At 38.1% G+C, this 17,753-nt stretch overlaps 1 protein-coding gene across 3 annotated transcripts in view; it reads left to right on the top strand.

The window, feature by feature from the left end:
- Myoz2 (myozenin 2) overlaps positions 1-16,376 on the top strand; it is a 1,071,004-nt gene extending 1,054,628 nt beyond the window's left edge. For all 3 annotated transcript variants that reach the window (XM_051165558.1, XM_051165560.1, XM_051165557.1), the window contains 3 exons: positions 4,891-5,020; positions 6,100-6,283; positions 15,975-16,376. In XM_051165558.1, coding sequence (XP_051021515.1) covers positions 4,891-5,020; positions 6,100-6,283; positions 15,975-16,209 — 549 coding nt within the window. In that variant the 3' untranslated portion in view covers positions 16,210-16,376. The remainder of the gene's footprint in view (positions 1-4,890; positions 5,021-6,099; positions 6,284-15,974) is intronic.
- The last annotated feature ends 1,377 nt before the right edge of the window (positions 16,377-17,753 follow it).

The following is a 17,753-nucleotide window of genomic DNA, read 5'->3' as shown; positions in this document are numbered from 1 at the left end:
ACACCTTCCAGAAACTCAACAAAAGGTGATCCCTTATCCATTATGCTTTGGACATTCCCACATTTATCTCAACAGCCTTTCAATTTATAATTGAAGTTGAAGCTGGTAAATACTAATAGAGTAAGTTGAGTAAAAATACTTGAGGTAGATATTAAGTTCAAAATGTAAAACATTAAAACATATGTATGTAAAATGCTTTATGTTTAGTAATTATTGAAAATAGCCTTTAAGACTTTTTTGAGACAGAGTTTCACTGTGCAGTCCTGGCTGTCCTGGAACTCACTGTGTAGACAAGACTGGCTTCAAACTCACATAGATCTACCTATATCTGTTTCATGAGTGACAAGGTTAAGGATGCCACTATGCCTGGCTAAAAATAGTCTTTATGTATAACTACATAAAAAAAATTAATGTTGCCTAGCTAGATTTAACTCACAATGGCATCAATGTGGTAACAAAAATCTGTTTGACAAGAACAAATAAGAAAGGTCATAAAAGCATGGCACGGATGTTAGTTGAAGTGTTGAGATGATGTAGATGTGGCGGCATTTTGGGTACATTCTATTTGAAAGAAGAGGAAAACTGAAGGGAGACATAGAAAATCTAGGATTTGGCTTGATAATAAACAGAGGAAAGTCATTCCAAGTAGATGAAGCAACAGTAGCAAAATAATGAACAGCAAAGAACAAAGACCTTGAAGGATTAGAGCTTAGAAATGTGCTGGTACATGTAAGAGGTAAGTCCAGTATCTTAGTGGTTGAACATGAGTTCGAATGGTATTCAACATGACGTAAGGAAGAAATTCTAATGGTTGGAGTCATGTCATACATAGAAGCATCAGTGTTCCAACTGACTGAAAAAGAAGTACATGATGGGAAATGAGCAGAAGGCAGATGTCTATATGATAAAAAATGAAGACGTTTGGTGGACTGAGCAGTCAAAAGGACTTGCTGGTGCTCTTGCAGGGGACCTGAGTTTATTTGCCAGCATCTACATGGCAGCTTACAATTGCCTGTACATCCAGCTCCAGAGGATTCAACCCCCTCTTCTGGCCTCTGTACATAACTACACTCACATGCACATACCCATACACAGGTACACATGCATATAGTTGGAAATAAAATAAGTTTTGAAAGAAAAAAATAAACAGGAAAGATAGGGACATGCAGAGTAAAGTAGAGAAGAAAGAAGTTTAGGAAGGTTATGGCAGTTCAGGCTTCATGTGGGCCCACTAGTAACAGTAGCAGGGGCTGTCTCTTACGTGGACTCTTCTGCCAGAGATCTGCCTACCTCTCTTTGTTAAAAACTTAAAGTATCAACTGTTGATTAAATTCTCTCAAAGTTCTGAAATTCATCACATGACTGCAAAGGAGTCATTTGTTGTTTTTGCTTTGAGTAAATATGACAAATTATTTTTTTTTCTTGTATAATATTGTAAATGATCACTTCCCCTGGAGGGACTGCCTTGTCAGGCCACAAGGGAAGAGGAAGAACTCAATCCTGATGTGACTTGATGAGCTGAGATGGATGGGTAGGGGAGCTCCCCTTTTCTGAGGAATAGGGGAGTAAAAGAGAGGAGGGGGAAGGAAGGGTGGGACTGGGAGGAGAGGCAGATGTCTATATGATAAAAAATGAGGAAGTTTGGTGGACTGAGCAGTCAAATGATGATGATGATGATGATGATAGTTATGGCAAACAGAAAGTAGCTGGACTTGATGATTTATTCAGCAAATGCTCATCATTTATATAAAGCTTTTTAAAAAAACAAGTATTCAAATTAGACTCAGAGCAAACATGTATACATGTAAAGATGGCCATATGTGGGAGGGACAAAGAGCACATTTTCTGGTTCTAAGTGTGAGGGACATTAAATGCTTTTTCTGTTGAAGAACTCTCTGGAACTTTGAGAGCTAGTCTTCAGGGAGAATACTTTCAGGTCAATCCACCCCTAAACCTCCAAGTCTTGTGTCTGAAGTGTGTAGTGTCTTCACCCCTGCTAGTACTTTCCCTTTTATGAGAGATAACCAAGAGCAACACCAATAGCTTGTTTTGCGGTTCTTTTAGACTCTTCTGGCCTACAACACAAAATGAAATGTCACACACCTGGCCATGGAGGTTCTGTTAAATGATCCAAAACGTTTGGGAGAAGCCTTGCTACCTCAGGTGGCATAATTTCATTTAAACTATATATAATATATGTAAAATACATATTATAAGTTTAGACAAACATAAAATAATATTATTTCTTGTGGCTTTCCAAATATTCTTTATGTTATTTGCCCCTCCTCTCTCCCTCACCCTCTCCATCGTCCTCTCCCATGCCCAGCTAAAGGCCTTCCCTTGCCTTCCCTGTTTACCTGTTCATAACACCTAGGTCCTTCTATTGTCCCCTCTAGACTTTCTCCCACATCCCTCCTGGTCCCTTTTAACTGTCCTAGCATCTGAGGTTATTCCGGGTTTTATACTCACATCTAAAGATTCAGAGCTAGGATCCACCAATAAGAGACACCATGCGGTGTTGTTACCGCACTCAGTATCATGTTTTGTAATTCCATTAGCTATCTGCAAATTTCATGATTTCATTTTTCTTTACAGCCAAATATTTCATTGTGTATATGTGCATTATCAAGATCAGCTGTAAAACATTGATCAATTGATCAAGTGGGGAGGAAACCTACAAAGTGGAAATCTTTGCCAGATATCCATCTGAAGTAGGATAAAGATCCTGAATATATAAAGAATTCAAAATAGTCAAGACCCAGTTAAAAATGGGTCTGAACATAGAGTTTTCAAAAGAATAAATCAAAACATCTAAGATACATCTTTGAAAGTGTTCAACATTCTTAGAAGTCATGGAAATGCAAATTAAAAATACTTTGAAATTTCATCTTAACCGAGTCCCAATAGCTAAGATCAAGAAAACAACTGATAACACGTGATGATGAGGCTGTGGGAAGAAGGGACACTTATTCACAGTTAGTGGATTGCTGCCACTATGACCATTATTATGAAGAATCCTCAGCAAGCTAAAAATAGAACTGCCATATGACCCAGCTGTACCACTCCTTGTCCTGTGCCCAAAGGACTGACTCAACAAATACTTTCTTTCTGATCTATTCACAACAGCTAGGAAAATGGAAACAAAGTAAAATCTTTTAAATGTGTTATTTTGTTGCTATAGAGTAAATCCTAAATTATGAGACTACAACAAATCCTTTTAAAACTTAAAGGAAAAGTCTCTCTTTTTAGAATTTCATTTTCTTAAAAAATCACATTCTTTATATTAAGTCTATGTACCTAAATATGTATAGTTTTCTGTTTGTGGACATGTTATGTATGACAGCTGTTCAAATGTTATATAATTTGAATTTTCTATATTCTAATGACTCTAAAGCTTAGCTATAAAACACAACGTTAGTATAACAAATTGTCATAAAATGTGATGTTAATATAATAAACTATCAGCCAAAGAGGGCTATTGAAGTATTGTAGGCGATTAGTTGCCCTCTAAAACTTGACAGTAAGATCCTATTGCTGAAGACGCCATATGCTTGAGCCATACAGAACATGGGCAAACCTAGGTGGTACTCAACCGGAAGCTTGCTCCCTACTGGCTAGCTTTCATAATGCTGAAAGGTGCTGCACAAGCTCACTGGAGGGAGAGAAGTCAACATCAATCACAGCCAGCTGTGAACCTTGCAAATTATATTAATGACTGGCCTAGCAAGACATGTCCATTGACGCAGTGGAGGCAAAATTTTATGGGAGTAACAAACCACTTCTTCAGTTGGGTTTAAGACTTACTTCAAGGGATGGAACCTACATAAGATACTGCCAATAGAGTTATGAACTTGTGGTTACAAATGCCCTGGGGGAAAGTCTACTACTATATTCTGCTAAAAGACATAGCATTAAAATGATTCCTAATGATTTATTGCTATAGCCATAAATCAGTGCACTGCTCAACTTTCATCAAAGAAGCTTCTTCTTGCAGTAGATATCAATTAACATAGAGACTTCGACTGATCAACATGCAGAGAGTAAAAGACTTCAGAGAGCTCGGCCCTACGTGGGGCATCTATATCACATGACTCTTCTCAAGGCTCAGGAACCATTGTGGACAAGAGGGTGGAAAGAGTCTAACAGCCAGGGGTAGTAACAGTGTTTGCCAGGCACAGCAAGGCAGATGCACACATGAACTCACAGATGTTGTGACAGCTTGTACAAGACCCGAGCAAGCTCAAACAGACAAACCCCAGCATGGAAGAGGGGAGGTGGGCATGAGGTCCCCATCCTAGCTTGAGCTCTTGCTGCTAAGAGAGGGCAAGTCATTTTTCTTTTAGTAGTGTGACACCTGGTCAGCCACACTCCAGGGCAGGCCCCACACTCAGGAGTAGTTGGCCAACACATACTGGACTCAATGGGAGAAGGAGGGACATGAAGTCTAATAAAGTTGGAAAGGATCTTGGTGGAGTTTGGGAAAGGAGTTAAATACGGGCAAGACACATAGTATAAAATTTTCAAAGAATTAATAAACACATTAAAGAAATCTCTAGGTCAAATGTTTGGTCAATATGCTTTGTTTTATTATATTGGTAAATATTTTTAAAGTAAATATATTTCTCAGCGATGTTATGAATAGAAATAAAATAAATTGAGAGGAAGGTCTACAGTGCCGTGCACAAAGTAATAATTTGTTGTTGTTGTTCAGTGAATTAGAGACTGACTTACACAAAAGTCTTCATTGAACTGCTCAACTCTATTACCATGTAAATTACTGAGATCCTGAGAAACAGTATGGTGGCATGTTTACTTTCTCAACACACAAATGACAGCGTACGTTGCTATTACTGTGCCTAATAGCTTAAACTTATTTTTAAACAACTACAGCATAAAATTGCTATGCAGAATGGGAAAATTGATGGAAGCAACCTGGAAGGTGGTTCACAACAAGCCCCCTCTACTCCTCCCAACACCCCAGATCCACGAAGCCCCCCAAATCCAGAGAACATTGCACCAGGTAACTAATCACCTTCAAATGGAACAGTAGAATTCCTATGTGCTCAAAAGATGCTGCTCCTTTGAAGTTTCATTAAACAGTGTTTGAACAATACAGCTTTTCTCATTAAATATATTTTTCATAAGATGACGATAAATGTAATGTTTGAGTTTAAAATAATCATGTGAAATATTTACAAATGTTGTATGTTGTTTCAGATAATACATGGTATTCCTTTTAAACCTTTTATTTATATGAGGTGTCTGTGTGTGTGTGTGTGTGTGTGTGTGTGTCTTCTGCAGAGTGCATATGGAAGTCAGAACACAGCCTTTAATAGTCATTTTTATTGGTTTCTGATCTCTGAAAGAGCTCTATATATAGTCTGTGAAACATATATTTGGTCAGGTGTGGGTGACTCACTACTTTAATCCTAGCACTCTGAAAGCTAAGGCAGGACGTTTACGAGTCCCATGCCAACCTGTGCTACTTAGACCCTTTCTCAAAAAAAACAGACAATATCAATAACAACAAAACCCACAAGCGAAAGCACAGGGCTCTTTAGTTTATTTTAAAAGAAAATCCTATTCACTTAATATTATTTAAAAACATTATTAAATAATGAGAAATAATATCTTTATGAAATTTTACATTAATTAATTACTAATATTTCAACATTTTAAGCTAGGTAGTTAGTATATGTGTGAAGAATTCCACAGCAATAAGGCTACAGTGGGTACTCAGCTCCTTTTTTAAAAATTATTATTTTTTTAGTCTAATATAAAATAACAAAAAGACATATTTAAAAATAATAGTTTCACTTAAGTAAATGTAAATTATAGTCAAGGGAAAATAACATGATTTGGAAAAGAAAGTCATTAAAGCAGAACATCATGATGATGATGTGTCTTCTTTTCTAGTTTTCTTGATCTCAAAAAGAGTTTTTAAATGTCTCCACCATCAGTTTGTTGCTTTCTGGTGACTCATTGGAAGGGTTCTTCAAAAACTTACCCCAGCAAGAAACACTGACCGCAGGAAGGTGTTAGCTGGCATTCAGTAACTGAAGAGCACTCTGTTCATTCACTTTTGCTCTATTTCCAAAGGGTACTCTGGACCACTGAAGGAAATTCCTCCTGAAAGATTTAACACAACGGCAGTTCCGAAGTACTACCAGTCCCCCTGGGAGCAGGCCATTGGCGGCAATCCCGAGCTCCTGGAGGCTTTGTACCCAAAACTCTTCCAGCCCGAAGGAAAGACAGAACTGCCTGATTACAGGAGCTTTAACAGGTAACTCGGTTATCCAGGGTGACTCGGTGGATTTGTGAGACCAAGATGTTCTCACCACCATACAGGAAGTCAAATCGTCTGTAGAAACCATCTTTGATCCTAAGATAATAACCCAAGTAGAAACCTAATCAACTGCTGAGTCTTAGTAGACATTCAAGTTTTGCACTATTACTAATACTCTAAAAGTTTTAACTAGTTAATTCATTGGGGTCAGTATGAAGAACTTCGTAAAATGACTTTTTAAGCATTTATTTCTGTATTTGTATTTCTCCATTTTGCTTGTGTGGTGGGAGGGCAGCACACATGCTACATACAGTGCTCATGCAGAGATCAGAGGAGTCCCTGCAGGGTCTGTTCTTGCCTTCTACCATGTAAGTCCCAGGGATGAAACTTGGGTCATCACAGAACTGCAATGGCCTTTACCTGACATGCCATCTTGCTGGCACAATAGTTTTTTTTTTAAGTGGTTGAAAAGCTATAAAGATGGTCAACTATCTTGAAGAACAAAAATCTCAGTTTTTTAAAGGAAATTTTAGAACCTAAACCCAGTATTTGTTGCCACTTTTCTGGGGGCGGTGCTCACTAGGAAAATGTAAAAGGTTGCTGGGCTAAGCGAAACTGAGCAGTTTGAAGGATGGAAATAGAAGGACCAGATTAGCGTCTTCCATTGAGAAGCCATGTGTCTCCTCCAGGCTCCCAGCCAGAAACAGTAAGCACGTCTCTTTGGAGTAAAAGTAAACAGTAGACCAGCCTTCAGCACACTCTGTGTGGCTTCCACCAGCAGGTTCAACCGGAGCAAATGCTACCTGCTCTCAGCCACACAGCTGCCAGGACAGAAGTCAGCCCTTTCAGATGACACAATTTTAGACTCAAATCATGTCTATGACTGTTAAGTTTCTGCCAGCTTTTTATGATGATAAAACACACAGTATAAATTGACAACTTTAACCATTTTTTAAAAGGTGTATGTGTTTTACTTTATGTGGATGAGTGGTTTTACCCAAATGTGTGTATTGCACAGCGTGTGTACATGGTGCCCACAGAGGTCAGAAGAGGGTAAGAGGTCCCCTGGAACTAGAGTTACAGATGATTGTGTGTCACCGTGTAAATGCTGGAAACCTAGCCACCTGCAAGAGCAGGGCGTGCTCTTACCTGTTAAGCCATCTTTCCAAACCTCGCTTTTAGTCGTGTTAAGGTACTGGCCAATAGTGTTAACTACACTCACAGCACCTGTAACCATCACCACCTTCTCCAAGACCAACATTCCTGCTTCCATATTAGCCAATGATTTTTTTTTCTTTTTTTGCTCCTCTTCCCTAGTTTCTTACAACCTCCACTGCACTTTCTGTCATTACAATTTTTACTACTCTAAATATTTTTGTAAGTGAAATCATATAGTGTTTTGGCTTTTTAGACCAGCTTAATATAATGTCCTCTAGCCTAAATTTTGCTACAAAACTCAAATTATTGACTACTTCCGGGGGCAAGATGGTTTATGACTGGGCAGCAATACACATAGTGCTGTAAAGTATTCCTAATGTGCATGGCTATTCCACAGTAGTGTGTTGTATCTGTGTTATGGAAGTTTAACCTGTTTTTCTGCACATGTATCATACTGAGAAACAGAGATGTGTTTAGCTTAATAGATGAACTTAGTGACATTAGGTAGAACTGAAGAGAGCACTGTGATATGACACAGGACAATGTTCTAGCTGAGACACAGAAGACAAAGAAAAGAACCAAAGAGATAAGAAGGCAGAGGACACACATGCAGCAGCCATGCCAGTCTATGGGGATAGGGCCTGGGAGGACAGAGAGAGAATCCACATGGACAGACTAATGGGCAAGCCCTTTTCACACGTGGCAGAAGCCTCAAGAAACCCTGCACAAGCTGAGAAGGGTGAGCAACATAGGAAGGTGGTTTGGAGGCCCAGGATTAAAGATTCCTTTCAAAGAAGTAAAAGCAAGCTCATTTCTGAAGTGAAACAATAGAAATCATGAAAGATCACCTGAAATCGTGATATAACCACCAAGCTATAATTCTACATCCACTGAGAGTATTCTTTAAACGTCAAAGTTAAATAGACAATTTTCCGGACACGGATATTTGTTGACCCCTATTAGACAATGCGACAGGAAGAATAGAGTTGTTATTATTCATCAAGGGTATGATTGCACCCACAAACATTCAAAAGGACAGATCACCAGAATTAAAAAGTGAATGTGGCAGGAGTACAGACTACAAAATCAGCATAAAAGACACCAGGAACAAAACACTAAAAAATAAATAATGTTAATAATATTTATGGCCTGCAATCTATAGTTTGGATGTGCTTCTTTGTGTATGTCTATATTTTTTATTTTAGTTTTTATTTAAAATTCTCAGATGGACAAAGTAACCTCAATAATTATCTCTACCTGTATAAATTCAATAGGGCAAAAGCCCTTTATTAAATCAGTCAGAATATAGTCCAGTCATTCAAAAGAGAAGTTCAAATAATTTTCAAGTATAAAATGGGTTCTTCCACCATTGTAGGTCAACCCAATTTACTTTTTCAAACTATTAATGATCTTAAGAATATAATTTGACAAGAAATTTAGTTCCTCGACTATCATGTGCACATGTTTCAAAAGCAAAATGCAATAAGTGTTGTTTTTCTCTTATATTTACTAAATAATTCAACATGTTATTAAATTGAGATGTTATTCTGGTATAACTTTCTCATTATTGTAAAACAAATGGGAAAGGCGCATGGAGAGAGAGGGAGAGGGAGGGAGAGAGAGAGAGAGAGAGAGAGAGAGAGAGAGAGAGAGAGAGAGAGAGAGAGAGTTCTTTCCATATATCTCATGTTCTCGCAAGAAGTAAACTACTACAGTTTAGCGGCCCCATGTTCTTGAGCATAGTCATTAGATAGTAACAAGGGGAAGACGTAGGCTGATAACTCTCGGTGCTGATAATGCTTAAAGGAAAATTGACTCCCAAGGATAATTACAATCCCAAAATGACCAAGATCTGAATACAACCTTTTGTTCTTATATTCCTTTGCTATGCACTCAAACTTCTTGCTACATCCGAGGAAAACATGAGAAACAAACCGAGGGCAAGGAATTTCCTGGTTTTACTTCAAATTGCTGCATGATCTTGTGCACAACATTTAACTTAATTTTCTCATCTGTAAGATGTATTTTATGATTACAGGGCAGTTAAACATAGCACATTGATTTCTACTTCGTGGAATAATTTATTTTTAATTCCTATGCAAGGATTTTACTTTGCAGAAGAAATTAACAATTATTATGAGTATATTATACAGCCAGTGCTATTTACTTTTACAAATGTAATCCATGAGAGTAAACAAAACAAAAAAAAAGCACCAATCCATGAATCTGAAAGGTGCAGGCTTATTATGCACTACAGAGGTGACAGAATATGAAAGCCATTTTAACTCAGACGTATTTCTGCAAAGTTGGTATTGTGGACATTGTAGAGACCTAATTACATTTTAAGAGAAGACTTCAAGTCTTTCCACTGCAAATTTTTGCTCCACTAACTTGGACTAAAGCTTGAAAGTACCTCTGTGGACCCACAACACCTTACAGGAAGTCTCCCACCTTCGTTTATGCCAAGACAGTAATAGAGGCCAAGTCAACAGGATGCGGTCTCAGTGGTGCCAGAGAGAACAAAACTGTTTTCCAGGCAGCAGCCTCCCCTGGACCTGCAGTGGGAGCTAAGAGATGGACGAAGGAACAGAACGGATATTGTCCTTTACAAGGCAAGAAAACTACTCACAGTTTCATGGGAAAAAATAAAATGCAGCTGGTTAAAAGGAAAGAAAACAGCACTTTTTTTTTTTTCAGAAATAAAAAAGGCATTTTAAATTATTCCTGGAATAATTATGAGATCACTTGAACAAATTCAGCTCTCTTGTTTGTTCTCTCTCTCTCTCTCTCTCTCTCTCTCTCTCTCTCTCTCTCTCTCTCTCTCTCTCTCTCTCTCTCTCTCTCTCTCTCTCTCTGTGTGTGTGTGTGTGTGTGTGTGTGTGTGTGTGTGTGTGTGTGTGTGTCCCTAGCCCTTGTACACACAAGGCATGGGCACCACTGCTAAGCTCTGTCTCCATGCCAAGACTTCCTGATGTGTGTGTTTAAATGGTGCTCTTCTCCTGAGCTAAGTTCTACAATGCTGTAAGTATTCTGCTTTATTTTCTTCATGGCTCTTCTCGTTATGTTACGTCCAGTATGGTCAGTTCATTCTTTTCCTGTGAGTCTTCTTCTCTATAATGCAGACACCAGTGCAAAGTTGTGTGACTTTCTATTTTTCACCATGACTTCAGCATTTATAATGGTACCTGGAACCTAGTAGACATATTCACTACACATCTATCTTGAATAATGAATTGATCTGATATAATCAATTTTTGGGAAGTCTTGAATGTTAAGTAATTTATCTTGGAGAAATGAGCCTCAGTGTGTGAGTCATAACTCTTTTGGGGGGTGTCAAGCCAGGGGTCGCCAAAGAGCATCGGCAAACTCAGATATTTACATTATGACTTGTAACAGTAGCAAAATTACAGTTATGAAGCAACAGTGAAGGTAATGTTATGGTTGGAGGTCACCACAACATGAGGAACTGTATTAAAGGGTCTCAGAATTAGGAAGGTTGAGAACTACTATCTCAGGAAGATGGAGGTTTTGGCTAGCCAGTCCAACTCAAGAACTGCACCTACCCCATAGTTCTATTTTAGTTCTTGTCTGCTGCTCTATGATTTTTGTGTTTACTTTTAGTTTATATGGTGGTCTGGGAAGGAGACATACTACTTTAACTTTTTTCTTCTTTGCTTTTTGTTTTGTCACACGCGTATATTCACATTATTACTAATTATTAAGTTCCAGAACAAAACTGTAAGTTCTGACTGTCATCTATACATAGGAGGATAAAAATATGCCCTCTTTATTCCCCGCGCTTATCACTTACTCTCAGGCAATGTTGGTTAATTTAGCCTCCATATCAAATGTTTACTTCTCTGGAGTATAAGTATTTTAAAGTAGATAAGGTTGTTGTTTGTTTGTTTGTTTGTTTAAGAATAGTATCTTTTCTTGGTCATTAATCCACATGATCATATTTTAAATTGCTCTTTATCATTACAGCCTGTGCTTTTCCATGCTACTGCATAACTTGGGTTGATCATTTACCCACTAGTTTGCTGGAGTATGCTTAAGTAACTCTCTTAGAAAGGAGACACCAATCCAATCCCAAGCTGTCTATGATTGGTGTTTTAGCTTAGCTTTTCCTCTTCAATAATCATTGTTTCACTTACTATCTTGTTATCCAGTGTTTTGAAAACAAGATTAAAGCTAGAATGATTCAGCTTACTCTCCTTTCTTCTTCTCCCCTCACTCTTCTACACTGATCATTACATTTAAGGAAATTAAAATTCTAACAAGAATGTTAGAAAATCTCTCTCTCTCTCTCTCTCTCTCTCTCTCTCCCTCCCTCCCTCCCTCCCTCCCTCTCTATCTCTCTCTTTCCCCCTCTCTCCCCTCTCCTCTTCCTCCTAGGCAAGCCAACTCATCTACAGCCCTCTTCAGTGGAGTGACTCTTTTTGGCTTATAGCCTCTTCTTACGTCAGGAAGGTTACAGTCTATCAGTCATTGGCTCTGATAACGATCTCAATGCTTTTTTATTCCGCCGGAAGCTTGAATATCCTCAGTACTGACTCACATTTATTTTACCTGATGTATTGTCTACATCCTGTACATTCTGGGAGAGTCTTCTCACATAATCCAGTATAGTATGCCTTTGCTACAAGGAAAAAAAGTTAACTAACTTCTGAAGAGATTACAACTTCTTTGAGAGTAATGATCATGGCATTGGTTTCTATTTACATTCTTCTAGCACATTCTGAGATTTTTCATAATTGCCATTCGGTATTCTTATTGGTCGATTAAGATAATATGTGATAATGGAGGCACCTGGTCTTACTAGAAAAAATATAGCAGAGAACTTTAAAAGTGGAACATTGATATTATCTCTATGAATATACACATATTAAGCAGTTGGGAAATAAGAACCCAGTGATGGAACCGGGCGTGGTGGCGCACGCCTTTAATCCCAGCACTCGGGAGGCAGAGGCAGGCGGATCACTGTGAGTTCGAGGCCAGCCTGGTCTACAAAGTGAGTCCAGGATGGCCAAGGCTACACAGAGAAACCCTGTCTCAAAAAACCAAAAAAAAAAAAAAAAAAAAAAAAACAAGAACCCAGTGATGGGAATGTAGCTTGGAGGCAAGGCATTTGTCAGATGGCATAAAATCCTGAGCTTGACCCTAAACACAACAAAATTAAAAACCACAAAATCTTGAATCCACACATAAGGAAAAACCCAAGTCACATATGTGAATGAAGATAACAGATTAATAAATCGGGGCTCAACTTAATTAATACAGGCTCAGTGTTAGGAACTCACTGTTATTAGATTATTATAAAACAACAAATATTGAAGACTTACAAAACTCATGGTAAAAAACAAACTAACAAACATGGTGAACAAAGCGTCCAGTGAATGTTTTAGAGCAAGATTTTATTTCAGAAGTTTGACACAGCATTTTCAAATCAATATATAAAATTTCAAGTGTTTCTGAACTAAGAAATATTTTAAAAACATTTTATATACTCTATATAATAATTTTAAAAGACTACGATAAGTTATAGGGAAAATTAAAAGCAACAAAATATTCCTTAGTCTGGGGCTATGTTTAAGTGGCTGTGTATTTGTGAAGCATGTGTGTGACCTTGGATTAAAACCTACACCCCTCTCCAAGAAAACAAAAAAAAAAAAAAACAAAATAAAAGTTTTCTCATACCACTAAAGATATTTTAACCCAAAATGTGGCCATTAAACCCTTTCATTTCCTAACTTTGGAGGCTGCATTGGCATTGACCCAAGCGTGAAACGCTGCAGGTCGCATGCCACCTCCAGCAGGTGAGTGCTGTTTCCAGAGTGTCTCTGAGTTGAGTGTCCATCTAAATGGCCAACGTAGTAGAAGAGGAGATCCTGTGAAGTCAGACAAGTGACAAGTGGCCAATAGCCGCTCCTGACAAAACAGCTTCCTGGACACTACAGTGCATGTAGTGAGAAGACAGGAAGAACCCTGGCTGTAGCATTCCTTCTAGCAGACTGCCACAATTAGTGAAACAACTCAAAATTAGTGAGTTAAGTTTGTAATTTCCACAGGAATACTAATGCTCTGTCGTTTCACTAATAGAAGGCAAACATACTGTACTTAAAATATCCAGGGAAGAGAGCAGAGCGAGAGAGCTACAAAGAAAAACAAACCCCATTCAGGTCTTTCAGCAACGTTCCCCCATTGCACTGGAAAACATGAAAGGCTTGCTCACTCCTATTGTCCAGATGTTCGTGGGGATCTTCCGGCAGGATGAACTATGCAAGCATATTGTAATAGGTTACAACACACATCAAGAGAATTTCAAGCCTTCTGGAATTCGGTAAGGCAACATAAGATGAACAAACCAACACATAAATGTAAAGTGGAATGCACAGTCTGTGAAAACATGTTCCCAAGGCAGGGAAATCTTCAAGAAGCTATGACTTTAAACTCAAAGAGTCTTTAGAATGTACTAGTTTGAGCAAGAGAACTCCAAACAGAGAAAGACAGAAGGATCTGAGTAGAAGCAACGTGACATTGAGAATAAACAGGAAGGGCAAGCAGTGTCCTACTTGGCAAGAACAGAATGTACATGAAGGTGAACAGGACAAACACAGCGTGACTGTCTTCTCACTAGGATGTCCAGCCACGTCCTTGCACACACACTAGTCATCCATTGTTGATCATCTTTATCTGATTTGTGAGAAAACGCTAGCACTCTGCCTCCAAAACAGACCTTCAGTCCACTGGGTCTTCCACAGGCAACACCTGGAATCCAAACCATAATTTCTTGTCGATTGCCTATCTTGACCTCTTATAATCTGTTCTCATGGCAACTAGAATTCCCTTTACATAGTTTAATCAGGTCACAGCACTCCTCTCCAAATGTTTCCCTTCATACTCACAGGAAATCCACTTTTAAGAAAGATTTTCTCTCTCTCTCTCTCTCTCTTTCTCTCTCTCTCTCTCTCTCTCTCTCTGTGTGTGTGTGTGTGTGTGTGTGTGTGTGTGTGTGTGTGTGTGTGTGTGTGTGTGTATGATATGCAGAAGCCAGAAGAGCCCTTTGTATCCCCTGGACCTGATGTTACAAGTGGCTGTGTGCGACAGGATACAGGGGCTAGGAACTAAACTCTAGTCTTCTGAAGGAACAGTAAGCACTCTTAACCACTGAGGCCTCTCTTTCTCCTTAGACCAAGCCCCACACAATCTGCCTGCAGCCTCTCTTGCCTCCATCTGCTAATCTAGAGAAACAGGTCTTCTTCCTTTCCTGAACTTTCCAAAACCTTTTTTTTTTTTTTTTTGGTTTTTCGAGACAGGGTTTCTCTCTGTAGCCTTGGCTGTCTTGGACTTTCTTTGTAGACCAGGCTGGCCTTGAACTCACAGAGATCCACCTGCCTCTGCCTCCCAAATGCTGGGATTAAAGGCATGCTCCACCACGCCCAGCATAATCTTATCTGCCTTTGATTAGTCTTTTTGGTGGAGGTGCTGTTGTTTCTTAGCCAAATTCTCATGGCTACCTAACCTCTCGCCTTCAGAGGGCAGTTTAAATGGCATCTTTCCCCCAGAGAAATATTCATGATTATTCAAGCTAAAATAACTGAGTTACTCACAGTGTCATCCTATTTAAATCTGCTGCAGAGCTTCACCATTAGCTGTTTTTATTTGTTTACTACATGAGAATTGAACGTATACCACCTTCCTTTAGGACTGTGCCTGACGCTAAATGAGAAAATGGCGGCTAACATTAAACAAGCTAGAAATTCCTGTGAGATCCTGAATGCAATAGCAGGGGTTGGATTTTTATCCAGAGATAAATGGGGAAATTTTGAAAAAAAAAATTTTTTGTTTATTTGAGGATTATGTTTTGTTTACAGTTTCGTCCTTTCTTTTCCTCTCTTCAAATGCTCCCATATACCCCTTCCTACTGTCCTTCAGATGCATGGTCTTTTCTTGTTGTTGTTGTTGTTGTTGTTGTTGTTGTTGTTTTCATAAATTTTGAAGATTTTTAAGATGCAGATAGAAATACGCACAAGATACTCTTTTTTAACTTCAAAGAGTTTGGAATCCACAGATGACCTCATATAAATGATAATCTTAAAAAATAGACAAGAACAGTAAAAATTACCATACCCTATGTCCAAATGGTTAACAGAAACAACCCATACCACAGGAATTTGATGAAGGATGTGGGCGGGCATAGTTGGAGACAAGATAGAAGTGAAATCCCACAGGCATTAGACACAACAAAACAGCAACAGCACGGAGGCAAGACTTGTTTGTAACAATTCATGGATCCAATTTGTCAAAATATGATTACACGCCAAGTGGCTTTACAGCAATGCATCCTTTATCTGTGTTACTATCAACGCATGGACCTTCAATGAAAATGTTCGATTCAGAGACTCCCCAAACTGAAAACCATTAGTTGAAGACCATAACAATAGGTCCATAAAATTATGAGATTGTTTGCACTTTATGACAAATAAAACTGAAGATTAATTATTATTTTCCTCTCTTTTGAATTCCACAGAGTTGCCACTCCATTTGGAGGTTTTGAAAAAGCATCAAAAATGGTTAAATTCAAAGTTCCGGATTTTGAACTACTACTGCTAACAGATCCCAGGTTCCTGGCCTTTACCAATCCTCTCTTGGGCAGACGGTCCTTTAATAGGACTCCAAAGGGATGGATATCTGAGAATATTCCTGTAGTGATAACAACTGAACCTACAGAAGACACCACTGTACCCGAGTCAGATGACCTGTAAAAAGAAAGCTGGGCATGCCATAGAATGCTCTGCATATAAAAGCTGCTGGAATTCTACTCACTGGCAAAGCCATTTAGATTCTTCATTACTATAATCACTTAATAGCACTTAAGTAAATTGAATTTTATGGCACTTAATTTGAGTTGAACAATTAAATTCTTATTTTAAAAAACTTTTAAGGAACTTGTATTCATTCATAGCTTTATTTTCCAAATTCAATTTCCAGTTCTAAACAATCTGGCCTTTTCGTTGTGAGGTTCAGATGGAAAAGGAACTGATAAAAGTTTTCTTTGTCTCAGTGAGTTATTCCAGAATATTTGCATCAACTCTAGAATTAAAGTTTACAGGAAGATGTGTAGGGTCATTCAGAATTTTATTTGAAGGATGAGAATTACGTGAGGTGACCTAGAGATGTTATTGCTGAAGATGAGACTAGGTACTTCCTGCCTGGTATCATGGCAACATAGCACACCTGTTTATGTCTCTGCTTTAACTGTTAGTAGAATTATAAATGTCTATGTATTTTTTTATTTGTTACTTCACATATTTACAAATTCCCATGGTCAGATAGTGTAGGAATTGGCAATTGCACCCGCAGAGAAAAAGAAAAATAATCTCTGTTACCGTATAGACCGAGTTGGCCCCAAACTCAAGAGATCCAGCTGTCTCTGCCTCCCAAGTGCTGGGATTTGAGGTGTGCACCACCACAGACAGTGGAGAAAAATTTAGATGTTAATAAAAATAGACTTTCTAGAAGTAATGCCAAACTATTATGTTTATACATATAATCATTGCATAGAATATAAACAATTTAAGTCATATCTTATATTTACTCATTTTATTTATGAGTTTTGATGTTTACTCATTTGAAAATAACTACATTGGCATCTGTGATAAATTATCAGGCTTCTACCATATCATATTCTTGTTCAGCTTAGTCATAAAATTCAAGTCATGTTCTCATAAGCACTTTGTGTTTTATTACCATTATTCAGTCAGATTTTAATGGAATTGAGAATTTATCATATTACTCTAATAATGTCCCATTTTCTAATTTATATGATCATAGACATTTTTCTGTCCACCCTGAAAGTAAAGCAATTAGCTGTGTCAATTATAAAGCACTATTCCCTAATCTATAAGCATCTTTCAAATAGGAGGATCTTACGTGATTTCTTTTCTTAATATTATGTAGAAAATGAAGAAACAACCCTCTGTTCACTATTATGTCTCTTCCATTCCTGGAAATGTCTATGAGTTCATGCTCAGCTGACACCTTCAGAAATGCCAAAATTTCACTCTGGTTGCTACGCAATTTAAAACTCAAAAGGAATTTTGAATGGGTTTTTCACTGACCAGCAAAACAGCTGAATCTTTCAGAGTCTAGAGAATAATGCTCTTTAGAAGAGCAGAAAGACTGTGGTATTTTCCACAGAATTTATAAATGTGAAATATAGAGAAAAAAAACCTATCAAAATAAAAACAGAAAGATAAAAATAACATTTGTTCATGAACTATTGAATATCAGGCTATATGCATTGCTT

Source organism: Acomys russatus, chromosome 23 (assembly GCF_903995435.1).
Source record: "Acomys russatus chromosome 23, mAcoRus1.1, whole genome shotgun sequence".
In the NCBI taxonomy this organism is placed as follows: Eukaryota; Metazoa; Chordata; class Mammalia; order Rodentia; family Muridae; genus Acomys; species Acomys russatus.
Note: the sequence above shows the minus strand (reverse complement) of the source record. Positions and strands in the feature narration are given on the sequence as shown.